Source organism: Alexandromys fortis, unplaced genomic scaffold (genome assembly GCF_014885135.2).
Source record: "Alexandromys fortis isolate MF-2015 unplaced genomic scaffold, M_Fortis_MF-2015_v1.1 scaffold_77, whole genome shotgun sequence".
NCBI classification, from domain to species: domain Eukaryota; kingdom Metazoa; phylum Chordata; class Mammalia; order Rodentia; family Cricetidae; genus Alexandromys; species Alexandromys fortis.
In genome coordinates this window covers 6,366,036-6,381,293 of record NW_026067967.1, presented here as the reverse complement: position 1 = coordinate 6,381,293, position 15,258 = coordinate 6,366,036, and the positions used below count along the sequence as shown (strand labels likewise).

Here is a 15,258-nt window from a genome sequence, read left to right as displayed (position 1 = left end):
AAGCCCCAAATCTCACTGAGCAACTATTACTACCTAAGTAATAATACACCTAAGAATTTCCACCAGGCGGCTGGCACAACCCTGTCATCGGAGCACTTGGGAAGACTCTGAGAGTTCAAGGCCTGCTGGTCTATGAAGCAGGTTCTAGGACAGCTGGAGCTATTGCACAGAGAAACCCTATCTCAAAAAACAAAACAAAAATATAAACAAAAGAATTTCGAAGTCTCAGGCAAAGATCCATTACTTTACCAAAAACAAAAAAAACAACAAACAAACAAACAAAAAAACAAAGCAAAACAAAAAAACGAAATCAGAAGAGTTGCAAGTTTACGGAATCTATTGCCTTTCTGTTCACCAGGAACAGGACCATTTATCTTACGAATACAACAGTGGATTGCTAGCCTTCAATCTTCTTCTTCTTTTTGGTTTTGTAGCCCTGGCTGTCCTGGAACTCACTCTGTAGACCAGGCTGGCCTCGAAATCACAGAGATCCGCCAGCCTCTCCTTCCCGAGTGTGTGCCACCACCACCCAGCTACTGCTTCTAATTTTGATTTGGGATTATCTTCTAGTCTAGTCTAGGACATACGAAACACAGCAGACTGTAGAGCTTCAGTTTCTAATGTCATTCTCTTGACAACAGCAAACAGAACTGGGCTCTCCCAGCTACTTATAATTAGATAAACGAAAATCCTGTGGCTCTCTCTGCTGTCACTTTTGCTTGCTACACTTACTTCCTCACACTTCTGTCCCCAGAGTTCTTTACTTTTTAATTCATTGTTAAAATAAATGTCAGTGAATGAATGAATGAACAAATGGTTTGGCGAACACCAGTCTAGCTGATTCTTTGAGTTAGAGGGCAGAAAAGAGATCTTCAAGAGAGATCAACAAACGTCCTCAACACAGAAGCCTTAACTTTCACAGCCCTGGTCATTATGGTAGCTGTGGTGGTCTGAAGGAGATGCTTGCTCTCCCCACTCCCCTCAACCCCAGTCTCAAGCACTTGACTTCTTGGTCCCCAGGTGGTAGCTGTTTGGAGATTAGAAAGTATGTTCCTGGGAGCAGGCGGTGAGGCTTCAAAAAACTCAGGCTAACTGCAGTGTGCTCTCTGCCTCCTGCCCCAGCCTCCTATGGCCAGGCTGTCAAGCGGCTGTCATTAACTCTAACCCTCTGAACCACAGCATAATCAAGCTTTCTTTGTTATGTTTCCTAGGCCACGGTGCTTTATCACAGGAATAGAAATGGAAGACAAGGGTTAACCTTAACTAGCAACGTAATGAGATCTGGGCTAGCCAGGGCTAACAGTGAGATCCTGTTTCAAAAAAACAATACAAAATTCAAATCACAATCAAACCTAGAGGCAGTAGGTCCCTCCAAATAGCCACAGCCCAGCCTTGAGCCGAGGTCACTAGTGCAGGTACATACGAGTTCTGGGTGGTTCGGGAGGCCGCATTTCTTGCAGGGCTCATCATCCTCTGGAAGGACGGCTTCCTCACTCTCCTTCCCCTCCTCCTCCGAGGCCGCAGAGGACTTCTCACTGTCAGAGCCGTCACTGTCGTCATTGCTGGAGTATCTCCACCTGCCACGCGACCGGGAACCGGTCCAGCGGACTCGGCCTTTGGGTTTTACCTTACAGAAATCAAAAGATGATATAATTGGACATAAGAATTTTTTTCAGACTACATGTCCCTTGGAAAATATTTAGCTGATACAGAAAGAAAAGAATGAAAAATGTTATAGTCTTGTCATCAGATCTGTCTATTAATAAGTTCTGGTATGTTTCATTAATATTTTTCTGTATTTGGGGGATCTTAAAATGGGATTCTATTACATAATGACCATTATGTCTTATGGATATGCCAAAGGTAGCTATATAATCTTATTCCCACTTCTGGGTGGTTGTTTCCCATCTTTACACTTTCACAATGCAGCGCACAGATGTTAATGCACATCCACCTCTGGTTAGGATAAATTCCTTGAACAGGATTCTGGGTCAAAGGCCATGAACAGTTGACGGCTCTATCACTAGCAGGAAGATATACTGACAGACTTATCTTTTTAAAAAAATAATTTAAACTCTAAAGGCTTCTTTAATACCAGCACTTGGGAGGCAGAGGCAGAAGGATCTCTCTAAGTTTGATACCAGCCTGGACAATATAGTTTTATAACAGCCAAGGCTGTTACACAGAGAAACCCTGTCTTAAAAAACCACAAAACAAACACTCACATAAACTCACTCTCTCTCTCTCTCTCTCTCTCTCTCTCTCTCTCTCTCTCTCTCTCTCACACACACACACACACACACACACACACACACACCTATAACCCTATATATCACAAACTAACTTTTGAAGTAGGTCAGGGCTGCACGTAAGGCCCGGATAAACACGCTCCGCCATTTATCGCCTACTTTCAGTCTTTCCTCCTACTTCACTGCTAGGCTACAGGTCTCTAGGAAAGAACGCAGTAATCCCAACAAAAGAAAAAAGGTTTTCAAAAGAATTAAAAATTCCATATTTCAGGGAGCAAAGTATGACTGACAATAGATAATAACCTGGCCATTTAAATCAAAAAAGGAGCAGAATACTCCCAGGGACTAAAGTCTGCTTAAAATTAAGAAGGTCTCAGAAGAGAAATTTCCTGCCTGTAAAACTGACGTTAAACTGGTACTGGGTGGTTCACTAACAGGGCTTCTGGAGGGCAGTGTGACAGTGACTGTCAATCTGATAGTACACATGCCCGTTGACCCAGCAGTTCCAATTCTAGGAGTCTATTCTAAAGGATACTCACTTCTGTCCAAAAGGATCTTCACTGCAGCATTGCCTGTAATAGTGAAAAATGGGAAACAACCTAAATGTCAATCAATAAGGGAGTAAGTAAATAAACTGAGGTATATCCACACTATGAAACACTATGTGGCCACTAGGAAATAAAGTAGACTGTAACTCCTGCCATAGAATAGAGACATCACTGTGGAGTGGGACACTCAGCACAGCAAATAGGTGTGATCCAATTATTTTAAAAATTTTATGAATGTTCATGAACATACACGAGAACGCTTGGAAATAGGAAACGAAACAATGTACACCCCACTGTTACTAATACACACGGGGGCTCATTACCGACTCAGGAGTAGTGGGACAGCTTATAGAGTGTACCCACAGAACAAGAAGTCTAAGAGAGAACTACTAAAAGGCAAGGTTCAGGACTAGTTGTCTCGGAGTGGCTATTTCAACGCAAATCTATAAACAATTAGATACACATTAGTTTTCTAATTAAAATTGCGAACACAAGGCTTTTGAGATGGCACAGTAGAATGTCAGGCACACTGGCTGCAGACCTGCGTTTGGATGTGCAGAACCCACATGACAGTCGGCTCTGGCGCCCGGAGCTCAGAATGGAGACAGAGGGGCTGCTGAAGCTGCCGAGTGAGCCTAGTTGAACCCAAAGGGGGAGAGGGATGGAGGAAGCCACCCAGTGTTTACACACATGCACCTTCACATGAACTCACACATACATCGCACACTTACATATGCAAAAAGAATATCTAACTGAAAACTTGGTAGCCAGTGAGATGGCTCAGTGGGTAAAGGCACTGTCAAGCCAGGTGTTCTAAATGTGACCCCTGTGAAGTGTGCAAGTTGAGAAGATGCTTGCAAGTTGCTCTCTGACCCCCACACACAAACATCAAACAGAGGCTAATAAAGTCTTTTGAAATTTTCTATCCTGAAAACTTGAAGTTTTACCTTGCTCACTTTAGAACTTGTATCCTTCTCGGCTTTTTTCAAGTGATCCTTCTTGTCTGTCCTCTGCAAAGCTGCTGGCTCGTCTTCCACTCCATCTTCTCCTTCCCCTTTCTTCTTATCGGCTTTCTGATCTCTGATCTCGGCTACTTTCGCTGTGGGTCTAGATATTCTTGGAGACCTTCTTAAAGTACGCCCCATGCTTGTTTTCTCTTCTTCCTTCCCCACCTTCTCTTCCTTGTTTTCAGAGTCTACAATTTGTGGGGGACAATCTGGCTTCTTCTTCCGACTAGATATCCGAATTGTCAACTTGATGCCTTCCTTCTGCCTTTCAGAGGTGATCTCCGTGTTTTCTGAAGCAGTGCTGTCTCCTTCAGGAACTAACTTATATTTGAATTTGTTCTTTTGCGCAGAGCCCTTTGTATCAGAGGCCTGGACATTGTCCAGACTAGCCGCTTCTACCTTCCTGGTCTCAGAAGTACCCTCCACGCCAGAGGCCTGGATGTTGTCCAGATTAGCCGCTTCTACCTTCCTGGACTCAGAATCCTCTTTTAGAATTTCTGGGCTTGAATTGTCGAGGGATTGACCTTCACTTGACCCTCTCTCTAGACATTCTTTTTTTTCTGAGGCCAGTTTCTCCTTGGGGCCAGTCATCTCGGGTGGGAGGGAAGTTTCAGCCACGTCACAAGGACCTGGCTTTTCTGATTCTCGAGGACTTCTCACAGCCTCTTCGGGTATTGGACTCAGCCTTTCTTTATCAGCAACAGTCTTTTTGGCCTTCTCCACCTTTTCCGGGCATTCTATGCCTGGAGTGTGGTTCTCATTCTTACTTTTGGGGGCCTTCTCTTCGACTTTTGCCGTGCAGGATTCAGTGGCAGATGGCGCGGGTTTTAAAGAGAGATCGGTTGCTGTCTCTAAAGGCTCAAGAGGCATTTCCACGTTCAGAGGTGCAGACTCCTCTGACCTTCTTTTCTGACTGAGACTCTCTACGGTAGATACAGAGCTATCTACACCATTTCCTGAAGGGACTTCTTTCTCAAGCTCACTTATCTTGGAGCTTGCTGGGACAGAATTGAAGCTCTCAGCACCATTTCCGTCCTTAGAGGGGATGCTAGACCCATCTTCCTTTGTCTCACAAAGCTGCGTCTCCATCTGTTCCGACTTAAGAGCTGGAGTTAGCTTGTCGTCGCTAATTTCCCCATTCACTAGCTGTTTCCCTTCGTGACTCAGAGCACTGGTGGCGGAGAGCCGTTTACAAGTCTCTTCCTCTTGCTTTATTTCATCTTTCAAAACTTCTTTTGTTGGAGTAGCTGACTTACACAAAGGTCTGTCAAAACCATCACTCAGCTTAATTTCACGTTTTTTGAGTGGTATCTTGGCTTGCTGGTCATTTCTAAGCTTCTCTGTTTCCTCAGAAGATTTCTCTGGGACGTCCTGAGAAGATCGGATGCTGCCACCAAAGTCTACTCGCTCTGGCTCCTGTGTGCCCGGTCTCTCCGAGCTGCCCTTGAGATCCCTGGAGTCCACTTTGCATTCCTTCGCTTCCACCTTAATGGGTTTGACATTTTCCTTGAAGGAATCGCTCTCCTCCCTGACGACCTTTGTCCCCTCTGTTTCTGGCAGAGGTTTTTCGTGCTTTACAATGACGGGCAGTTTCGCGAGCTCCTTTCCGTCCTCCTTTTCCGTCTTCACAGCTGTCTCTTCTAGAACACTGACCACAGAGCGCTTGATGGGATCTCCTGGCTGCCCATCACCTTTCATCTTTCCATTTTCCTTCGATTCCTCTAGAACCAGAAAAGAATTCACATGACCGGAAGTTCTGAGGTTAAAAACATCTTAGACAATTACAATACTTATTTCAATTTCAAGCTGAAGTCTTTTGTAATAGGATATTTTGAGTCACAATCTCTAGATATAAAATACAGACTCAGGTTTCTGCTTTCTACATTTAGCTTTGGTGTTCTTGAAGGAATGCAAATGTTTAAACAGTTCAAGTAATTTATTCCATCTCAAGGTCTATCTCAGAAAGATGAGATAGAAAAGCTTCATGAAATAGTCCCAAAAGGTCAATTTGTTTTTAATTAAGTGAGAAATGGTCTTGTGTGTGAGTCATTGAGTATTTCAGGTCATCAAAGCAATGAGCACTGTGGAGGGAAAATGAAAAGAAACGAAGAAAAATACCCATGAGCCTGATGGTCACAGGCAATCACTGACAATGGTTTCACGTAGCTCCATCTGTTGTCTGTCCATCTATCTTATCAATCAATCAATCAATCTATCTATCTCTGCATATTTTCCACAAAAGTTGGGGTCATACTATCCTATTTTTGTCCCCGAAACATTAGCACTTTTCGCTGATGTTCTATGGGGACAGAACCCAGAGCACTGGGCAGGTCAGGCAAGTACGTTACTGCTGTCCTTATTCATACTTGCAAACCGTCTGCGTATCTGCAGCCATCTGTATGCATCATGTATACATATTAGACAAGTGCAATATCACACAGAGGGTCTACAGAAGTGGCCTAAGTAAGCTCTCAAGGTTGGCTGATATAATGACCATTTTACTGGCAAAATGTTCAAACTTTCAAGTGCAATTAACACCCATTCTACTTAAGCTGTAACTCTGTACTGCTCTATAAAGAATGATATCCTGTGTTTATTACATGTTGCTAGATGTATGTTTTTTGCAGCACTTACTACTCAGAACCCTAATTATTTATCCACACATCTATTTGTTCAACTAGTCTAAGACTTAACTGTTCAGAGGCAGAATCATAGATTATTTACCTACAGGGCGCGCAAAACGCCTGCTGACCTAATTGAACAAACTAGGTCAGCAATGGCAACAAACTGTAGCCTAAATGTAAAACTAACAAATGAACAGTAACAATTTAAAAGATACTTATTTCTTATTTTTAATTCTGTTTATGTGTGTGCAAACATGGAAGGAGGGAAAGGCATCAAATCCCTCAAGCTGTAGTTGTGAGCAGTCATGAGCTGCCTGGCCTAGATACCGGGAACAAAATTCAGGTCCGCTGCAAGAGCAGCGCCTGCTCTTACTCCCGAGCTACCTCTTGTGCACCCATCAATGCCCTTTTAAAAGTGTACGTGAACAAGTAAGAAAGTGAGAGCCATGTAAGGTCCAACAGATTTCAGAGGCTGTGCTCGAGTGTACTTACTAAAGAGAATACTGGAAGTAACAGAGAACGCTATTAAAACATACGGGGCTACAGACCAACAATTCACAGTAGGTAAAATGTTCAAAATGCTGGGATAGCTCAGTCGGCAGCATGCACAGAGCCCCACCCAGCACCACACAGTCAGGGATGCGGACAGAGGAGGATCACAAGTACAAGGTTATCCTCAGGTTTAGGTCATAGTGAAGTCACGGTCAATACCTGTTTAAAGTAAAAATGAACTACCTGAACTATATAATTTATCAAAAAACGTGAAATTCAAAAGTAGCCTAGCTGCAGTGAAAGGCACTTGTGCATGAGGCTGTACCGACAGTGTACAAGGGAAACCACCCAGCACCAAACTCTCTGCTTTACATCCACAACTTCCTTCTTGAAGGAAGAAACACATCGGAAAATGGTCAGAAGAGAATAGGATGTTAAGAACAAAAATAAGACATAAAACTCTTTACCACATAATTCCAATAAATGAATGCAACAGCAACCAGTCCAGAAATAAAGTAAACTAAAGACCAGAAAGAACTAAATCATAATTGCAACAGTGATTTTCCTTTTGGTGATGGGGTAATTACTAAACACCTAATTTATTTTAATATTTAAAAATAACAAATACCTAATTTATTTTAGTATATTAATTATTGTTTTGCTTTATCCTCAGATTTTCTATAGTAAATATATAATATCCTTTACAATCAAGTTAGAAGGAACTCAATTTAAGGTGACCACTCGTTTGTTCAGGATCAAGGAATTTCCTTCAATATAATGTTATCAGTACTAAACCCCATATACACATACTGAGAGACCATTCCTATTAATACTAACCTGTAATTAAATGATAACAATTAGCCCTACATTGCTACTACATTAACTTGGAAGTGTCTCATTTCACACATCAAACAAACAAAGTATGTTGAACATTTTTCAAGATGGACAATTGGGACTTAAAAACAAATCACAGGAGAACAATACAAATTGGACCTGCTCAAAGGCATCCCTCCAGATCTAGTATTCATGTACTTAACTAACTTTGCAGTCATCTAGACGACATAAACAGGCACACTACTGGGGGGTGAGATGACTCAGCAGGCAAAGGCACTCGATGACCTTGTTCAAACCCCAAAACTCACACGGTAAAGAGAACCACCTCTTGCAAGCTGTCCTCTGATCTCCATATCTGAACAGTGTGTGCATATGCGTGCACACGCGCACAATAAATGTAATTTCAACACAAAGAGGGGTTAGTAGAGATGGGTAAAACTGGAATGATGGTTCAGCAGTTAAGTGAACTGCCTGCTCTTCTAGAGAATCAAGGTTTGACTTCCAGGATCCACACAGCAGACAACAACCAGCCACCTGAAATTCCAGCTTCAGGACAGTTACATAGAGAAACCCTGCCTCAAAGAACAACAACAACAAAACCAAAAGGAACTAACAGCTGGGCAGTGATCCACATCTGTGACCTCTGCCATGGAGTTGCTTAGGAAAGACCCAGGCGCAGACAACAAACAGATTGTTCTCTTCTGTTTTGAGATAGTTCTACCATGTAATCTAGGAGGGCTTGGAGGTCACTGTACAGAACAAACTCCCTGCTTCAGTTTTCCAAGTGCTAGGATTATCAATGCACACCTCTCTGCCTAGTTTCAAAAATTTACAAACTCATTAATCAGTATAACAGGTGGCAGGCCAGATCTGGTTGTCGCCTAGGGTGCCATGATTACCCTCATGCATTATGGAGGCTTACTCCATGCTAAGGTCATGCTATTCAAGCATTACTATGGTATCTCGTTTCTGCTGTGAATATGATGGTCTAAAGTCAGGTGCAGGCCTATAAAATACCAGCTACTTGGGAGGATGAGGCAGGAGGATTGCAAGCTCAAGGCTAGCATTTTTTTTTTTGTGCCTTCCAAATTAGAACACTGTATATAACGGAGAGTAAAATGGGCACTAAGTGGTACTGTTTTCTTTATAGGCACTGGAACCTCCCAGGAGTACACCACCTAAACACATGGACTGCACTCTGAACAACTTGAACAGGACCAGAACCTTAGCTTTCTGTCCACCATCATTTGGAATTTAAAGTTCAGCCATTAGACAGCTAAAAGCATGTGCTGTGCATGGCCCCAATACAAGTGGCCAATTGAAAAGGGGATCAAAAGGCTCACTTCAGAGTATAATCAGGCCTTTCACAGCATCGGAGCCAGGGCCTGCACAATTAGGCCAGGAACAGGAAAAGGTGAAGGTGAGACCTGAAGACAGAGGCGGCAGCAGGAGATGCTGGGCCGAGGGAGGCGGGGAGCTTACGGACAGCACCCTTAAGAAAATTGAGCATTTGTCAAATACAATTCTGATTACGTAAGTATTCAGTTGCTGGTAAATTTTCAAAGCTATTTTCTGTCATTTTTGGGTTTGTGCACAAGCTTATAATAATATGCTTCTCCTTAACACCCACTAAACAGAAATGCTGCATCATCCTGCTGAGGGCAAGTCTAAAGGATGGCCATTTGACCAACTATTAAAGATCTACTTGACTGATAAGAATGGCTTCGAAATTCTCTCCAGTGCTGATCCACCATCTCCTCTTTTTTGCCTAATTTCCAAATTACAACCACACTTTTAAAACCTTGTCATGCCCTGCCTTCTGACTGCAACTGTATCACTCGCTGCTGAAGGCTGCTCACACTTCTACCGAGTCCACAGCAATGTGTGCTGACACCCAAGAGGGTAAAGTGACCAACTAAAAGCTACATTTCTCTCCTCTCACCCAGGGTCCCATCACAGTCGCTGCATCGCCAGGCACAGAACAGCTGGGAAGAGAGGGCTCAGTCTAGGTAAAGTTTCCCGCAACCAGCAGCCATGGAAAACCCGGGCCCTGTCGCATCTGCCCTCATCCCACAGCTGGAGCAGCAGATCCCAAAGTGCCACTGGTACTTGCTCGGCAGCCACTCCAGCTCAACGAGAGGTTCTATCTCAAGAGTTAAGTGGAGAAACAGCACTGACCTCTGGACACACAGTCTCAGCTAGAATACTGAGTTGACCAAAACAGACTAGGTAACCTAAGGAAAGCCCTAGAAAAATGAAGTAATTATATCTAGTAGGCTCCCCTTATCTGTGGTTTTCCTATCTGGGGCCTCAGCTACCATTCAAGGACAATCCTAAAGGAAAAAGGTCCTGCAGAGGAGCAGGGTGAGCAAGCCAAGGTTATATTCACGTGACTCACTTCAGCATATTGCTCCAGGGTTCTCTCTTACTGCTTCTTATCTCTTCACTGTCCATAATCTAAATTAAAACTGACCTGTATGGAAAAACTTTACGTAACATACGTAAGTTGCAGCATTACCTATAATTCTGATACTCACTTGAGTCCCTGAAAACTTACAGCAATGTTTAACTAATAAAGTTTATGCTGCAGGTTATGCAATTCAGTATTATACAACTCATTTTAGAACAAAACAGGCTCGAGTAAAAGGCATACAATTAGTTATTTTATCCACTATAGTGTAGGTTTCAGTGTGATTGATTTATGGTGCTTCCTTGTAAGAAACTATGATTCGTACATAGAAGATGCCCAATATTTATAAAACTAAATGAATAAGAAACATTTTCTTGGGAGCAAACTGAGTCCAAGAGTTAGGCTAGCTGGGATAATACAGTAAGAGATGATGTGGGAGTGTCATATATCAATCTGTTGATTTCATTGGTTAATTAAATAAAGAAACCGCTTGCCCTGATAGGTTAAAACATAGGTGGGAGGAGTAAACAGGAGGAAGATGGGAGGAGTAAACAGAATGGAATGCTGGGAGGAAGAGGAAGTGAGCTCAGACTCTGCTCTGCTCTGGAGCAGAGACGCCATGCTCAGCTCTCCCGGGTAGACGAGATAGCTCTGCGCTCAGAGACACATGCGATGAAGCTCCGACTCAGGATGGATGTAGGCTAGAATCTTCCCGGTAAGCGCACCTTGGGGTGCTTACACACATTATTAGAAATGGGCTAGTCAAGGTGCGAGAGATAGCCGAGAAGAGGCTAGATATAATGGGCAAGCAGTGTTTAAAAGAATACAATTTGTGTGTTGTTATTTCGGGCAAGAGCTAGCCAGGCGGCTGGGGTGCTGGGGACGCAGCCCCGCTACTCCTATTTCAACAAAGAGACCTCATTTCAGAAAGGAGAAAGAGAAACCTTTAAAAATAAACATTCTGTTGTCGGGATGAGACACACAGAAAAGTTCTGTTGATTCTGTCTTTGTTTTCTGCAGTGCATGATGCTGATCCTAGAATCTCGCCTAAGCTCGGGTACTCCCCACTGCGCTCTACTTAGGTGCCATGAAAGAGCAGAGACCAGAACTCCAATATCCTGCTCCTCTGCTCCCTCCAGAGAGTCCTCTCCCATGAGCCATTTCCTTTTTGCTAGGATGCACAACAGCAGCAGGTGCTGAGAAGTGCTTGGGAACAGCTGTCTGGAAGGAAGGAGAAACAGCGTCTACAGGCCTTGCCCTCCCATGCAGAACTCGAACAAGTGGGCCAGCACCACATGGGTTCTTAGCAAATGGGCATCAATAGTTACAGTCAATACAGTACCAGCAATGTCCTCAAGGGGACGGCGAGCGCTCCTGTAGATCACTTCCCCACTCTGCTCTGAGCCCGACAGAGGAATTTTTGAATTGTACACTAGGAAAGGTCGACAAGAGCTTGGCAGAGCACACATTCATTGGCACGTGTGCACACCCACACACTAATAAAATTAATAAAAAACTTTACCAAAGTAATAATTTGCTTTGAATTTTAAACTACACAACTAATCATCCAGCATAAAGGCTCAGCAGGCAAGAACGTTGCTGTGCAGGTCTAGTGACCCAAGTTCGAAACCCCCACAACTGTGTAAAGGTAGAGAGACAACTCCTCAGAGCTGTCCTTCGACCTCCATATTCACAAAGTGGCACCCCTGTCCTTCCTGCGAGAATAAAAACCTTCACAACTGATTTTGTAAGCTTGTGTGGGATTGGGTGGGGGAGGCAGAAGGTGTGTGCACATGAGCACCGGCGACCCAACACGGCTGCTGTGAATCTACTATGGGTCCTCTGGAAGAGCATCAAGTACTCCTAACTGCTGATCCAACTCTCCAGCCTCATAAATTAAAATGTTTTTTAAAGAAATCAAATTTAAAGCCTCCTACACCTGTTAATTTTTATTTTGCAGCTGGGTGTGGTGGCTCACACCTTTAATCCTAGCACTCAGGAGGCAGAGACAGGCAGATCTCTGTGAGAGGCCATTGTGGTGGCTAGAGCGAGTACCAGGACAGCCAGCGCTACACACACACACACACAAAATTCTACTTTGCTCTCACCCATAATTTTTGTGGCTTTTATTTTTTTGTGCATGGGTGTTTCGTCTGCATATATATCCGTGGACCATGTGTATGCCCAGTGTCCTCAAGTTGGAATTGCACACTACATATCTCGGAACTAAAGTTACAGATGGCTGTTAGCCACTGTGTTCAGCCATCTCCTTTAACTTTTTTGAAAGAATGAGTCATTTTTTTCATTTATTATTTTTATTACTATTATTATTATTATTATTATTATTACTATGTATTGGCGTAAAGATGTGAGCTGCTGTAATGTGCGTGTTGGGAACTGAACCAGGTCCTCTGGAAGAGCAGTCAGTGCTCTTAACCACTGAGCCATCTCTCCAGCCCCCTCAGGGATCTTTTTATTTTTTGAGACAAGGTCTCAGTATGTAGCCCCAGCTGAATGCCCAGACTAAAAGTGTGTGCCGCCCATGTCCAACCCCTTTGATTTTCTTATTGTGGGTGGAAATAAACAAATACATGGAATGGACGGATGACCAAAGTGAACAACCAGAACTAATGCTTAAGAGCGAGCTGCTAAAAGAAGCAAAACAACAAACCCTCTAGAATACAAAGGTGTACTTCAAAATTATTACACCTTAACAAATAACAAAGCAGCCCAAGTATCTGCTATCTGTAAAAGTGCAGCAAACTAGTAAAACTACCACCAGAACTCAAAATCATAGGAACAATGGTCAAATGAGCATAAGTAGAATTTCACTACAGAAATAGCACTTCACTATAAGGAAGCTTAATTGTCTGTTTTCAAGCAATGTTTCCTATATATAGGGATTTATTTTATGGATCTTTTCTCCAAATCATCAAAGAAAAGAAAAAACACACTGTAAAACACATGGAAGAACACACGACAGGGCACGCAAGCTTTTTTCCCCAGCATTAACAATAAAAACACAACTAAAGTCGGGCAGTAGGGACGCACACTTTTCATCCCAGCACTGAGGAAGCAGAGGCAGGTGGATCTCTGTGGGTTTGAGGCCAACCTGATCTCCAGAGTGAGTTCCAGGGCGGCCAGAGCTACATAGTGAGACCCTATCTCAAGAAGAAAGGAAAAGAAAATGAAAATAGTATGGCAAGCGTCCAAAAATGAAGCAGTATTATCATCAATTTCACTTGTGGGCATGTAGTGCATGTACAAGCTCAGAGGGACCTGTATTAGAACGTCCACAGAGGGGTTATTCACAACAGCCTGAAGGAGGAAGGACGAACAAAATGTGGAGCATACACAGTGAATTATTACTCATTCTTAAAGAGAGAGGAAACCATGACGCGTGTATTAACGTGGACGCCTGAAGACAGCACATGAAGTGAAACAAGGGGACCAGTAATCAAATCCATAAAGACAGAAAGCAGAATCCAGGGCTGCAGACAGAGAACACAGGGACGTAATGTTTAACGTGGTCAGATATCTAGTGATGGAGGACCACGATGTCAATAAATGTAGGATCTGAATGCCCCAGACCCTATAAACCTAAAAATGATTAAAACTGTCAAGCCTCTGATACAGCTTTCCTCACTCTGACCAACAAGTTCAATAAACATCTTAGCATTCAGTTTGGTTCAGGCCAGCTCAGAACTCAGCACTTCCTGCCTCTGCCTCCCAAGTGTGTAGCGCACAGGTGAGCGGCACCACACCTATCAAGATTCTCAAATCAGTAAGACACTGCATTAATGATTTGAACATATTTCATTTATATTTCTTAAATGTCCGAAAGAGCAAACATTTCTTTTTCTCCCTCTTTCGAAATAAAGTCTTTTACAGGATGGCTCTCAATTGGAAAAACTGAGGTAAAATTCGGGAGCACATAGTTTGGTGGAGGAGCAGAAAATAGAAGAGATTACAAAAGAAAGCAAAAGAAAACACACAAAAAAAAAACCTTGTTTAGGTGTTTCTTCCTCTTTTTTAGTCTCCTCATCCTCTAGAGTGGGACTTTCCCGGGAAGAGTCTTCCTGTTGGCTAGAGGTTTTCAATAGTACAGGATCAATTTGTGCTTTCAGGAGTGCAAGAGTCTCAGCCAACTCGTTTCGATTTCTAAACAAGGGAGAAAATAAGACAGCATAAAAATCTTTCTGAGTCTAGTGAATTGTGAACAACACCTACTGGACATTAAAATGGGGTGGGAGAACAACACAGTTAAGAACATCAAAGGCCCAGGAGCAGTCCTAACAAAACCCAGACTCTAAAGCTAAGTATTTGGAAAAGAACATTCATTAAAATGTACTTCATCCCACAGAAATTACATTTTCCTTACTGAATAGAACGGCACCATACGACACTGGATGGAAACAACGACACTACAACATTAAACGAGTCAGAGTGCGGCCCCTCCTAAGGATTCTATAGTCTTTAAGGAAGCAGTGTAAACCCTGCTCGTGGCTCTTTTGACATTTCACTTTCTGTGTGGTATGTTGGGTTTTCTCCTTAGTCACCTTCCATGCCTTCTTCTATATAGGTCCAGGGATTCATCTATCTCTGCCCCGTGCCCCATCCCCACACCAGTGGTGGGGTTACGGACACTGACCACTGGTCCAGCTCCTGCATGGATGCTGGGAATCTGAACTCCAGTCCTCACACATGGGCAGGAAGCACTCACCCACTCTGTATCATGCAAACCCTAGACTCCCCAGACTCTGTATCATGCAAACCCTAGAAATATAATCTGTAGGTAACTTTACACAGTATTTTCAGTAATTTATCGTATTAAATACAGTGTGTATTGTGCCGACAGGAAGTAAAGACATTACCATCTCTACCATGTGGGCAATCTGCAGGTGTTAAACATCAACATTATACTTGTCTGAGTTTATATGCTACCGATAAATCATTATTTTCTTATACTCCAGTGACTGTTCAGGGACACGGGCGGCAGAAGAGGACTCCAGAGTGCCAATATCAGCCACTTAATAGCAACCCATGGCAGGTTTGGTTATGATCTAATCTCTGGGTTAATTTTTTCTTAAAGTC

The 15,258-nt window shown here is 43.1% G+C and overlaps 1 protein-coding gene across 1 annotated transcript in view; it reads right to left on the bottom strand.

Moving 5' to 3' along the window:
* The window catches only part of Rsf1 (remodeling and spacing factor 1), a 100,427-nt gene that overhangs the window by 21,890 nt on the left and 63,279 nt on the right, over window positions 1–15,258 (bottom strand). The window contains exons 5-7 of the mRNA XM_050154582.1: window positions 14,171–14,325; window positions 3,745–5,525; window positions 1,424–1,627 (exon numbers count right to left, since the gene is read on the bottom strand). Of these exons, the coding sequence (XP_050010539.1) occupies window positions 1,424–1,627; window positions 3,745–5,525; window positions 14,171–14,325 (2,140 nt within the window). The remainder of the gene's footprint in view (window positions 1–1,423; window positions 1,628–3,744; window positions 5,526–14,170; window positions 14,326–15,258) is intronic.